Source organism: Sciurus vulgaris (assembly GCF_902686455.1).
Source record: "Sciurus vulgaris genome assembly, chromosome: 11".
NCBI classification, from domain to species: domain Eukaryota; kingdom Metazoa; phylum Chordata; class Mammalia; order Rodentia; family Sciuridae; genus Sciurus; species Sciurus vulgaris.
Genome location: NC_136472.1, coordinates 37,723,494 through 37,737,396, shown reverse-complemented (window position 1 = coordinate 37,737,396; position 13,903 = coordinate 37,723,494). Strand labels below are relative to the sequence as shown.

Here is a 13,903-nt window from a genome sequence, read left to right as displayed (position 1 = left end):
TTGGCATTGCCAGCTTGTACTCTTCTTCAGTCTGATTAGGAACTTCTTGTAGCATTTCTGTCTTACTAATTTTAACCATGGTGTCTTGTACAATGTCATTCACATAGGGGCAACTTGTAAATGTTTTTGAGCAAATAATTCCATGTCTCTAATCACAGTTGTCATTGTGGTTCACCATAGCAATAAGAAGAGGTTTTTCTCTTTTGTGTTTATGTAGATCTGATTTATTTGGTCTTACAGACAATAAGTAGCCTTCTACCATCATATACAAATTTGAAATAAAGACTTGTTCTTAATTTTTTGGCAGAACAAAAATATTTTGTAAAAAACCACAAGATGTGTTTGGTTACTATAATGTTTAGTTAATATAAACTGTGTTTGACTGAGACACTATTTCACGTCTAGAATTTACTAAGAGAGAGGGAAGCTTCTGTGTACTGCCATTCTCAGCTCTGACAGCTGCTCATCTGGACAAAGGAACAGGATATAATGCTGGCGTCGGTGCTGGGGAGCGGCCCCCGGGCGGGCCTCTGGTCTGGCCCCTCCTGGGGCCCGCACTCTCGCTCCGGGCCCGCTCCACCTACGCCACTGACACCGACAACGAGGAGATGGCTCAGGAACGCTCCAGGGCTGCCATCTTCTGCAGCCAGTCAGCCATCAACGTGACAGCTGAGAAGCCTTCTGCCCCTCACATCGTCCATGAGCCTGTCCTGGCTGCTCAGTCTTTTCTACTAGACTATAGACTCTTTACAAATAGAAACGTATCTTGTTTTTGTACCCAGTGCTTACTACAATGTCTTATACATTAATGTTTGTTGAATGATCTGTTTGAAGGAATAGACCATGGAATAGGGAGCTACAATGGATCTTGAGTCTTAATGGTTGTTAGTAGCTACACCTAATGTTTTGTCTTTATTTCTACCTGAAGATGTGAAGTGTTATGTAGAGATGTAAGTGAAGTGTTAACCTAACACTTGCAGCTCCATGATTTTTTTTTTAAATAATGTTTTCCCAAGAGCAAAAGAAGATTAAGTGACTGATCACTAGTAAGCGTTCAGCCTTAAATGAAACTTAGTTCTGTCTTGGGAGAGGTTCCTTTTAACTACTCTACCAAGCAGTCTTTCTCAATATAGTGCTAACTTGTTGATCAAAGCTGAAACTTAGCAGACTTGGATCGTTGTGACTAATTATTTAGTCTCAAAGTTTTCTTTTGGCATTTACATTGTATTTGATTATCAGTAGATTGAACTTTAGTTTCATAATAAATTAGGGTTAATGCTTCTTTATATAAAAGTATAATGTTTTACATTTTGCTGTGGTTCATGGACAAAGCTTTCCACGCTACAACACTCTGTTTCTCTCTCCTTCTCTCTCCTTCTCTCTCTCTCTCTCTCTCTCTCTCTCTCTCTCTCTCTCTCTCTCTCTCTCTCAGCATTCTTATTTAGCTGACGTATATGCCTATGTTATGTGGTTAGATGTGGGTATTGTTTGAAGAATATAAGAAACAGGACTACCTATTTAAAATGTGAAGCATTCTACAAATCAAATGGGAGAATGAAAAGACATGTAAAGGACAGTTTGATGTATACCTTATGAGGAAATGAGGATTTGCGAAGTTATCACAGTTTGTTTATAAAGCATTTAATCTTAAATTCATTACATGTGGAGCACTGACCTGAGACCTGAGGAATGGGAGTGGGATATAAAACATCTCTAAGTGTGCCCTGTTTCTGTTGTGGAAAAGCTCACAGTCTAGTAAGTAGAAAAAAATACAATTGTTAAAAAGTAATTAATAGCAGCAGTATGACATTTTATATTGCAGTTTGTGGTTCTTTTCAAATTAATTTTAATGGTTATAGGAATTCAGGAATAGAAACAAAAACTTGTCAGTTGAAGTAACCAGAGAAAGTTGTATGACTGAAGTGAAATTATAGATAGTTCTTAAAGAGTGGTTGAAACTGAGCACAATGATATTTGACTTGGTTTATTATGACCAGAACTTATTTTCCATCTAAGACGTGGTTTAATGGCTAGGTTGCATAGATCAGTGATCTCTCCCATGGTTACTACAGAAACAGAATAGTGCTTTTTTATTTTTCCTTTTGAAATATAATCTGTTTTAACTGAAACACCAGATGTATAAAGAAGTATGTAGGGCTGGGGATGTAGCTCAATTGGTAGAGTGCTTGCCTCTCACGCAGAAAGCCCTGGGTTCAATCCCGAGCATCGCAAAAAAAAAAAAAAAAAAAAGATGTAAGATATATATATATATAAATATATATATATATAATCTGACACTGGTGCTTTCTCTGTATGACATACAAATGTCCTTTTTGGTCCCTTCCTGCTTGTCTCATCAGCCCAATCTTTCATTTTTTTCTCTCATGTACTGTTTGTCAGTTCCCCCAAAGTGGCCTGTTTCTTGCCCCCAGGGCTGTGGGTATTCTGCTTTTTGCCTGAATCACACTATCCTTTTATATCCTCCTCATCTTTTCAGGCTCAGAAGAGATACCATTCTAAGGAGTCTTTCAGAGCGTACTTGTTAACCTACTAGTGTTTTAGATTTTCTTTCACATTTTCTTATTGCATTCACCTGTTAATTTTGCTATTCCAGCTATTTTAGGAGTGTATGTGAAGAGATGGGGGTGTATTTGTATGTCTTATATTTTCTATCTCTTTATTTTTTGTTCTGTTTATAATTTAGGTCTGTCTCTTTTAAGCTACCTTTACCGAGATTTTATTTCTGAGTGCATTTTCATAACTACTACTTTTATAGGTAGTTTTAATCTGATTATAATTATTGTGGTTACTCATACATTTGGATTTATTTCTGCGGTTTTTGGTACATTTCTGTTTTTATTCTCTGCTTTTCTTTCCATGGACATACTTTCTTTAAGTGATCATTTTTATTTTCTATTTTGCCTCTGATTTTTTTTATTGCTCTAGATGATAATTCTATTTTTAAATTCTTAAATTTTGCCCCAAAATGTGTAGTTATTCAATATTTTTCCTTAATTGTATCAACATTCAATATGGTTAACTATCACCTGAGCATTCCCTTATTCATTTTATTGATGTTTAGTTTTTGAGTTTTTACTTTTTTGACCTTCAAACACAACCTTTTAAATAGTAAATGGTTGGCATTATAGCAACTTTTGTGGTAACTTGTTTCTTATTGTCCCATGGGTCCTTTATGTTTCTACTTTCCTTCTTGATGACTGAATCTTGTATGAGCTCTTTTAAGTGACTGGCCATAGTGGTTAATTTTCTAGCCTTTATGTGTCTAAAAAACACTTTTATCATTCTTAATTGATGGTTTGGCTGCATGTAAAATTCTAGACAGTTCTTTTTCCCCAGCGTTTTGAAGATATTACTTCATTGTCTTCTGACCTCTATTGCAGCTGCTGAGAAGTGTGCTCTCAGTCTGTCATTCCATTGAGGTAATGTTTTTTTTCCTCTGATAGCTTTTAAAATTGTTTTTATTGTTGATAGTATGCAGTTTCTCTACAGTGTATCTAAATGTGGATTATGTTTACATGCTCTAATACTCTTTTTCCTGTTAAATTTTTGTCAACGTATAACTTGCATAGAATGTAATCTCAAGATTTATATGTACATATGCCTATGTTACTACCACCTACTAGATTTAGGACCTGCCACAAGGCTCTCTTGTGCCCCCTCTCTGTCAATAACAACTATTTCAAACTCTTGATATTGTGAGGTACACTTCTCTATTTCTGAAAAATTTTTGCAATTATCTCTTCATGTATCTCCTCTCCACCAGCACCCCCAGTCTTTCCTAGGAAGTCCATAACCCACACATTGCAGCCTTGGTCTATGTCACTTAACTGCTCTTTTCTTTTCCTTTCTATTTTTTTTTTTTAATTTTTTATCTGCGTGTATTAAGTTTCAGATAGTTCCTTGGTGCCAGCTTTCAATATCACTCACTCTTTCACTATGTCCACTCTAGAATATATACCACTGATTTTTTTTTATTTTCAGTGACTTAAATTTTTATTTCCAAGATTTCTAATTAGCTTTTTTCCTTTCTACTTGATGCTATTTCCTTTCATTTCTGTACATTTTTAAAAATTTTTATTGTTCTTGTGATGACTGTTTTATCTTCACTTATATTTTTAACATCCTCTAGATACTTATTTTAAAATCTTTGGCAGATTGCACTAAATGGATTGCTTCTCAAATCTGTTTCTGTTCCAATTATTGATTTTGTAACTTGCTTTCTTAGCATTAGGTTTCTTAATATGTTTCAGGATCTTGTTTTATGGTTTACTTTTGAGTGGAAGTTTTTTCTTTTTTTCTCAGTGTCTTCCCTCCTTCCCATCCCTTATCCTCCCCCTAGCCCCTGGATTTTGCTATTGATACTGGGAATATTGGCAGATGGCATTCCTGAAGCCAGAAGGTTGTTTGACTTACTTTCTGATATTGGGGCAGTGCTTTTGTCCCCCATCTCCTACACCCACATTTTCTAAATAAAGCCATAACCTCAGGCAGGTTTTGATTGCTCATTTCATCAGCCTGACTTAGCCCTAGCTTCAGGTGGTGAAGCTTATTTGAGTGCCCTGGCTCCACCAGGCTGCTTTTAGTTCCCTGTACTTCCTGACAGAAATCTCTTTCTCCACTTCCCTCCCACCACAAACCTACTTTTAGATCCAGAAACCAGCATGTCTGTAATGTCAGGTCCTGCTCAGATTTTTAAGTTTTTATATTTTCTTCTGTTGCACAGAACTGATCCTTAATTTGACATTAGCCATGTGTTTAATTTTCTCTTTTTATGCTGTATATGCTTTATTCATTTATGCTGTGTGGATTTCATTTGTGCTGATAGGATTTCTGAACTTACCCTAAAATATAAACTAAAAAGTGCTATTAATTATGAAGTTTCTCTCCATAGAATAATAGTTGAATTGCATTAAAAAGGAAGAGATGGGGTGGGAGTTTAGCTGAGAGATAGAGATTTTGCCTGGCATGATGAGGCCTTGGGTTTGATCCTCAGCACTGTTAAAAGAAAATGAGATATGGGGTCTGAATTGGTTTGTTCTAAAGAGTATATTCATTTGTTGCTATTGTCTCTAAAGTGTGGTTTTACTTATAATATTTGTTCAGTTATCTTAGCAATATAGCTTTTTATTATAACAAATGAATTATACCCCAATAAAGCTTTTAGAAAATATAACAGAATATATACATATACATATATACACACACACATGTATGTGAGATGAGACCTGCTTATAATTCCACAACCTAAAAATAACTGCAGAGTATTTGGTGGTTAATCATGTTTTACACACAAATACAGATATTCATATTTAAAAAAAGAAAAAAACAAAACAAACCCAGTCTTGTTTTGTAGGTGAAGCTGTGAGTGCTGGAGATGCATTATGTGAAATTGAGACTGACAAAGCTGTGGTCACCTTAGATGCAAGTGATGATGGCATCTTGGCCAAAATAGTGGTAAGTTTGTATTTTGGTTGTCTTCTAGTTATACATGACAGTAGAATGTATTTTGACATATTATACACATATGGACTACAACTTCCCATTTTTCTGGTGTATATCATGTGGAATTACATTGGTAGGATAAAGATTTCTTAAATGTAAAGCTCTTTGGAATAAAGTCACCTTTTATTTTTAACCTCTATTTATATTGTTGTATTATTTCTTGCATAGTACATTTTTAATTCAAATGTTTAAAGTATTTTATTGTTAAGGTCTAATAATAGCCTTTTTTCTGTATTTTCTAAATTTTCTGTAATTCATTTTTTATTTGTTCTAATTAGTTATACATGATAGTAGAATGCACTTTGATACATCATACTGCATGAAGTATAAGTTCTCATTCTTCTTGTTCATGATGTAGAATCACACCAGTTGTATGTACATAGGGTAATAATGTCTGATTCATTCTACTATCCTTACTATCCTTCCTGCCCCCATTCCCCTCCCCTCCTCTCCCTTCACTCCTTCTACCTAATCTAAAGTAACTCTATTCTTCCCCCGCTACCCCCCAACTTATTATGAATTAGCTTCTTCATATCAGAGAAAATGTTCAACCTTTGGTGTTTTAGGATTGGCTTATTTTGCTTAGCATGATGATATTCTCCAGCTCCATCCATTTACTGGCAAATGTTATCATTTCATTCTTCTTTAATGCTGAGTAATTGTCCATTGTGTATATAGACCACATTTTCTTTATCCATTCATCTGTTGAAGGACATCTAGGTTGGTGTCATAGTTTAGTTATTGTGAGTTGTGTTGCTGTAAACATTGATGTTGCTGTATCACTGTAATATGCTGATTTTAAGTTCTTTGGGTATAAACCAAGGAGTGGGGTAACTGGGTCAAATGGTGGTTCCAAGTTTTCTGAGGATCTCCATACTGCTTTCCCTAATGGCTGCACCAATTTGCAGTCCCACAAGCAATGTATGAGTGTACCTTTTCCCTCACATCCTCGCCAACATATATTGTTGCCTGTGTTCTTGATAATTGCCATTCTGACTGGAGTGAGATGAAAGAGTAATTTTCATTTGCATTTTTTTCATGTAATTTGTTGATCAGTTGTATTTCTTCTGTGAAGGGTCTGTTCAGTTCCTTAGCCCATTTATTGATTGAACTGTTTAATTTTTTGGTGTTAAGTTTTTTGAGTTCTTTATATATCCTGGAGATTAATGCACTATCTGAGGTGCATGTGGTAAAGATTTTCTCCCATTCTGTAGGCTCTCTCTTCACATTACTGATCGTTTCCTTTGCTGAGAAGCAACTTTTTAGTTTGAATCCAACCCATTTATTGATTCTTTTTAAAAATTTTTTATTTGTTCCAATTAGTTATACATGACAGTAGAATGCATTTATGCATTTTGATAAATCATACACAAATGGAGTATAATTTCTCATTTTTCTGATTGTAGGATCACATCGGTCATGCAGTCATATATGTATATGAGGTAATAATGTCTGAATAGTAGAGTGAAACACACATTATTACCATTAATTGATTCTTGATTTTACTTCTTGCACTTTAGGAGTCTTGTTAAGTAAGTCAGATCCTAACCCCACATGGTAAAGATTTGGGGCCTGCTTTTTCTTCTATTAGCTGCAGGGTCTCTGTTCTGGTGCCTAAGTCTTTGATCCACTTTGAGTGTCATGCAGGATGAGAGATAGGGATTTAATTTCATTTCATTACATGTCGATTTCCAGTTTTCTTAGCAGCGTTTGTTGAATAGGCTATCTTTTCTCCAGTGAATGTTTTTGGTACCTTTGTCTAGTAGGAGATGACGGTTTTTATGTGGGTTTGTCTCTGTGTCCTCTGTTCTGTACCATTGGTCTAAATGAGTGTTTTGGTGCCAATACCATGCTGTTTTTGTTACTGTGGCTTTGTAGTATAGTTTAAGGTCTGGTATTGTGATGCCTCCCGCTTCACTCTTCTTCCTAAGGATTGCTTTGGCTGTTCTGGGTATCTTATTTTTCCAAATGAATTTCATGATTGCTTTTTCTAGTTCTATGAAGAATGTCATTGGGATTTTTAATAGGAATTGCATTAAATCTGTATAATGCTTTTGGTAGTATGGCCATTTTGACAATATTAATTCTGCCTATCCAGGTCTTTCCATCCTCTAAGAACTTCAATTTCTTTGTTTAGCATTCTGGAGATTTCATTGTAGAGATCTTTTACCTCTTTTGTTAGATTTATTCACAAATATATATATATATATTTTTTGAGGCTTTTGTGAATGGGGGTAGTTTTCCTAATTTCTCTTTCAGAGGATTCATCACTGATGTATAAGAATGTGTTTGATTTATAGGTGTTAATTTTATAACCTGCTACATTGCTGAATTCATTTATGAGTTCTAGAAGTTTTCTGGTGGAATTTTTTGGATCTTCTAAATATAGAATCATGTCATTGGCAAATAGTGATAGTTTAAATTCTTTTCCTTTTCATATCCCTTTTATTTTGTTCTCCTGTCTAATTGCTCTGGCTAGAATTTCAAGGATATGTTGAATAGAAGTGGTGAAAGAGGACATCCTTGTCTTCTTCCAGTTTTTAGAGGGAATGCTTTCAATTTTTCTCCATTTAGAATGATATTGGTCTTGGGTTTAGCATACATAGCTTTTACAATGTTGAGGTACATTCCTACTATTCCTATTTTTTCTGGTGTTTTGAAATGAAGGTGTACTGTATTTTGTTAAATACTTTTTCTGCATCTATTGAGATGGTCGTATGATTCGTTTTTAAGTATATTGATGTGATGAATTATATATATTGTTTGTTGGACTACCTTGCATCTCTGGGATGAACCCTATTTGATCATGGTGCATTATCTTTTAAATATGTTTTTGTATGTGATTTTCCAGAATTTTATTGAGAATTTTTGCATCTATGTTTATCAGGGATACTGGTCTGAAGTTTTCTTTCTTTGACGCGTCTTTGTCTGGTTGGTATCAGGGTGATATTAGCCTCATAGGAGTTTGGAGGGGTTTCCTCCTATTTCATGGACTATTTTGAGGGGTATTGGCGTTTATTTTTCTGTGAAGGTCTTGTTAGAACTCTGCTGAGATTCCTTCTGGTCCTGGGCTTTTCTTGATTGTTGAATTTTGATGACATTTTCTATTTCATTGCTGGAAATTGATCAATCTAAATTGTATATGTACTTCTTACTCAGTTTGGGTAGTTCATATGTCTCTAGAAATTTGTCACTGTCTTCAAGATTTTCTATTTTATTGGAGTATAAATTTTCAAAATGTTTCTAATTACCTTCTGTATCTCAGTTGTGTCCATTGTGATATTTTCTCTTTCATCACATATTTTAATAATTTGAGTCTTCTCTCTTTTTCTCTTTAGTGTGGCTGGGAGCTTATTAATTTTATTTATTTTTTCACAGAACCAACTTTGTTTTGTTAATATTTTCAGTTTCTTTTGTTTCAGTTTCATTGATTTCAACTCTGATTTTAACTATTTCCTGTCTTCTACTACTTTTGGTGTTGATCTGTTCTTCTTTTTCTAAGGCTTTGAGATATAATATTAGGTCATTTAGTTGTTGACTTTTCATTCTTTTAATGATTGAGCTCATGCAGTGTTGATCTTAGTAATGCCTTCATAGTGTCCCAGAGATTTTTTTTTTTTTTTTTTTTTTTTTGCGGTACTGGGGATTTGAACTCAGGGTCTTGGGCTTGCGAGGCAAGCACTCTACCAACTGAACTGTATCCCCAGCCCTTGTCCCAGAGATTTTGATATGTTTTATCAGTATTCTCATTTACCTCTAAGTATTTTTTTATACTTAAATGAATCCTTAATTTCTCCTGCTGTCCATTCATTATTCAATAGTGTATTATTTAGTCTGCAGGTGTTAGAGTAGCTTCTATTTTTATTTTATTGTTAGTGCATGTTATTTTTAAATGGAATTTTAAAATGTGAAAAAATAAGTAAAATAAAATGCATAAATTTACATATGGTAAAGTACATCTCTACTGATGGAACCAACCAATATGTTATTATTTCTTCATTTCTAGAACATTTGCCAGACAGAATGGTATAGCAGCTAATACTGTGGTCTCTGGGAGTCACAGTGCTGCCTGATGTATGTAACTAAAGTCTTCTGCAGTTATAACTCCATAATGAGAAGCAAATTCTTTATCCTTGGTGCCTTTTACTTCATAATAGAGAAGATTATAAGATCCTAGGTTAGTGGGGGCGTTTAAGTGAGAGAATACATAAATGACCCATGTCATTCTGTGTGTCTAAGCATTTGTATTGGTTGTTTGTGACTGGATAATAGGTATTCATTTATGCTTCTACAGTTTGATTTGTACAGGTAAGACATACCTCTAGTGGTAGTTCCTTGCGGATATGTTTTTGGTTCTGAGCCAGCAGTTCACCTCTGCATTAAGATGGATATAACACCTTCCATTGTCTTTTTGGTCCAAAGACTATACTTTGGAATGTTACATTCTATTTAGATAGAGGTCTCATAACACTTTTCAATCTGTGTTTCTTACTAGAACGTCCTCTTGTATGTATTTTTTCTAGCCACTTGTTTTATTCCTGACATTCTAGTATGTCAAACATCTGTATATGATTGAAGCACATTGTTGAAAATACATTTGACTTCCTTAACGGAAGTCTGAACCAAAGGAACAAAATGTTTGTTTTACCTTTATAACTAGGAAAATAAAAATATTCGTACCAAAAATAATTTGAATAATATGTGCAGTATTTTGAAGAAGAAAAAGATTGCTTAAATGTAATAAATCCAGTTTGCATTTTATTGTGTGTGCTTTTGACAGGCTATGTTCTTGGCCCTAGTTCTGAATTACTTGGCTGAAAAAAATCTCTCAGAATTTATAACATTTTCCATTTAACTGCTTAATAATGCATTTCAACTGGCTAACCATGTGGGTGGTTCAGTAGTGCCTATTCTTAGGGTCCCTAAAGCTCTGAAAGGTCGGAGTAGTATTTCCTACCAAAGAAAAGACTGTGTACTTTAGGGTTTTGTGTTTTTATTATTATTTTACATGCTTTCTGGATAATGGGAATGGGAGTATATTCGTGTCACAATGTTAGGCAGTTTTACAGAGGGAACAAATCAAGGTGGTATTTCTAGTGCCTTTTAGTTTTTGTCTCCTACCCCACTCCAGCCTGCACCACCATCACCGCTAGCAAAAGTTGCACCCTTATCTTTCACTGTGGAATAATTCTCATTTTTGCAAACAGAATAAAATGATTTTTACAGAAGTACATTCCAGAGACTTGTACTTTCAAAATCAAGGAGTTGGATAATTGAGCTTATTAAAGGGCAAGGGATAATAATAAAACTAAACTGAACACTGAAAATAAGTACTACAACTCTAATGGTTAGTTTGCGCTCACATATTTGAAAGGATTAGAAATTACAGTACATTTTACTCTTAGGAATTTAAGAGATTTTTGTATTTTATCTTCATGATTTGGCTTTCTAAATACTCATAAGTTTTGCATCTGAATTTCATTTTAAATATAAAATATTTATTACACTTTAATTTTATATTTACATTTTGTTTTGTGTTCCTACTATGTTAATAAAGAATAATTGCTCATTGTGTATAATTTTATTATTTATTTCTAATATATTTCAGTTAATTTAAAAAGTTTTAAATTCCCTTTCAATTCCTAATAAATTGTGCAGAAAACCTTTAATTATTACACAGAGATCAGTTCATCAACTTAGTTTTAAATTTAGTGTTCAGCAGATTGGACTTGCAGGTGTTTTAAATGATAAACTAATACAGCAAAATCTTAGGTTGACATACATGGAGGGTTTATTAGAGGTTTTGTGATCTGCCTTCCAGTATATTTAGAGTTGCTATAAATTCTGGGGGTGAAAAGGGTATAAGATGTTAAAATTATTTAAACATATATTTTTTAAATTTTATTTTATTGACTGACAATATCTCTATTGATAATTTTTATTATATTAGACCATTATTCAAAACAATTTTCAAAAAGGTCATTCTGAAACATAACATCCATGGGTATTAAAGCAATTTAAAAAACACTTGTGATCATCTGAATATTGAAAACAATAGAATAATTACACCTGATGCTAGTCATATTCCTCAGTTAGTTTCTTAACTGTATCTCACTCTTAATGCTATGTCTCTGGTATTTTCCTAAAAATATGTATTTTTTTTCAGTATGATTATTTCTTAGATTACCCCTCCCCCATTCTTATTTTTCATTAAGTGGCCCACAATTACCTTTAAAAATGCATGTTATTGTTTGAAAGTTTATGGCTAAAATTTGAAGCAGCAAAACCTTGAGTAGATTCTTCTCTGTAGATCTTGATATTTTTAATTGAAAAAATACCATCTCAAAGCTCAAAACATTCTACTAAATCAAGCTTATTCTCAGTTTTATTTTTTTCTATTGAAATGGGTAAATGACAAATTGTGAGGAAAGGTAGTCTATTTCTCTATGAATTAAAAGCTAAATCAGTTGTATCTACTTTCTGTCTTCTGTTTTAAGCTTTTTTTTTTTAATTTAATACTAGAACCCTCTTGAGATACTGGATGATAGTTTTGATCAGTGGTTGTGATTTTCAGATATGATGCTGATCACTTTGAATGCTCTCTCAGAATTCAAATCCTGATCTGTCACCTAGTATCCTTGTGATCTTGAACACGTTATATAGTCTTTCTGTGCCTCAGTTTCCATGTGTACAAATGGAAATAATACTACTTCAGTAAGGTTGTTAACAGAATTAAATGAGTTAATAAGTGTGTTCGGATCATACCTAGCACTTGAAAGGATTCAAGGACTTACTGTTTCTTTGTGTTCACTGCATTTTAGCTGTCATTGATTTGATTTCATCTTCATTGTTTCTTATGTATCTTCCTTTTAAACCAGAATTAATTATGCATATAAATTAAACAGGTTATCTTAAAGAATAAAAGTAATTTAAAGGCATAGTAATTCACACTGTGCTGGAAAACCATAGTTAAACCAAGTAAGTCAGTCACGTGACTCAGCTCATTTAGTTACCTCTCAAATTACTCAATTTGAAAGAATAAAAATATTTAAATAGTTGCTTGATATTGGTTATTTATAATGCCCGAAGCAAAAAGACAGTTTTTATCAGTACTTTTAACAGAGTGAACCCTTTCAAACAATTTGCTCTGTTGGGAAATACTGCTGTAGATACTTCATGCCTCTACTTCAGCATTCCATGTCTTTGGGTATGCTGATAAATTTAGGTGGGCTGTATTTAGTACATTTGTGGATGTTTGATATCACCCCTTGGGAACATCTCTGGTGCAGATGGAGGGATGGAATTCAACCTATGACTATTATTAAGAATTTGCCACAGGCCTTACCACCCATTATATGTTGCTCTTTGCCCTCTGTGCTATCAGCCACATGCTGGACCATCAGGCATGAATTTTTAACCCTTATCAAGATGCACCTAATCTTGATCCTTTTTGATAGTATTTCTTGTTTTAAAAATAAGTAACTTGTAGGAAACCCCACCAGCCAATAATAATAGTACCTTTAACATTTGTGGTGGTGACATGTTCTTCTAAGTGCCTTATATATAACTCATTTATTCTTTATAACATCTCTACACATAGCTGCTGTTACTGTTTTTTTATTTTACAGATCAAGAAATAGGCATGGTGAAATAGACAAACCTTACTAAGACTATATAACAAGTAACTAATGTAGCCAGCAGTGAAACCCAGGAAATCTGTACACAACTGGGAAGGAAGGCTAATTCTTTGAATGACAGACTTAATTCAGAATTTCAGTATTAATGAGCTGTAAGTTCTATAGGGCTAAGTGCAAATTATTTTCATTTAATATTAAGAAATCAGTTCCACAAGAGTAATAGAAAGCTTTGATCAAGTAAGCCAAGGGTGTATCCTGTATGTTTCAGATGACCTAAAGCTCCAGGTACTTTAGCATCTACAGTGCTAATTCAGACAGGGGAGACAGAAAAATACCAAAGACCTATTTGGTTTCTAAACACAATTTTACAGAGTATTATTTGCTCCTGTGTAGTAAGCGTATACCAGTTCTGAATATTTATGCTTCATGGTCTCATTTTTTTTTAAGAATGAGACAAATGTGAGTACTTAAAATTAAATTTTGTTTGATATTTAGATAGAGTAAAAATTGAAACAATAATAAAAGCTTTTTACTGCCTCTTTTTGAAAATGTTAATGTGTTGATAAGGCTATGTGTGGAATCATTCATATGATTTGCAGTAAATTAATCAGAAGAGATGTCAGTTTCAGATGTAATACTGTATCTGACTCTATTTCAGAAAACTGTTGATATTTTTAAAACAAAACTTTACCCCAAAAGAAAATGGTTTACATTTGAATCACATTCTTTGCACTTGGATACAG

At 33.7% G+C, this 13,903-nt stretch overlaps 1 protein-coding gene across 1 annotated transcript in view; it reads left to right on the top strand.

The window, feature by feature from the left end:
- The window catches only part of PDHX (pyruvate dehydrogenase complex component X), a 78,308-nt gene that overhangs the window by 27,846 nt on the left and 36,559 nt on the right, over positions 1-13,903 (top strand). Inside the window, exon 3 of the mRNA XM_079104675.1 lies at positions 5,375-5,475. Coding sequence (XP_078960801.1) covers positions 5,375-5,475 — 101 coding nt within the window. The remainder of the gene's footprint in view (positions 1-5,374; positions 5,476-13,903) is intronic.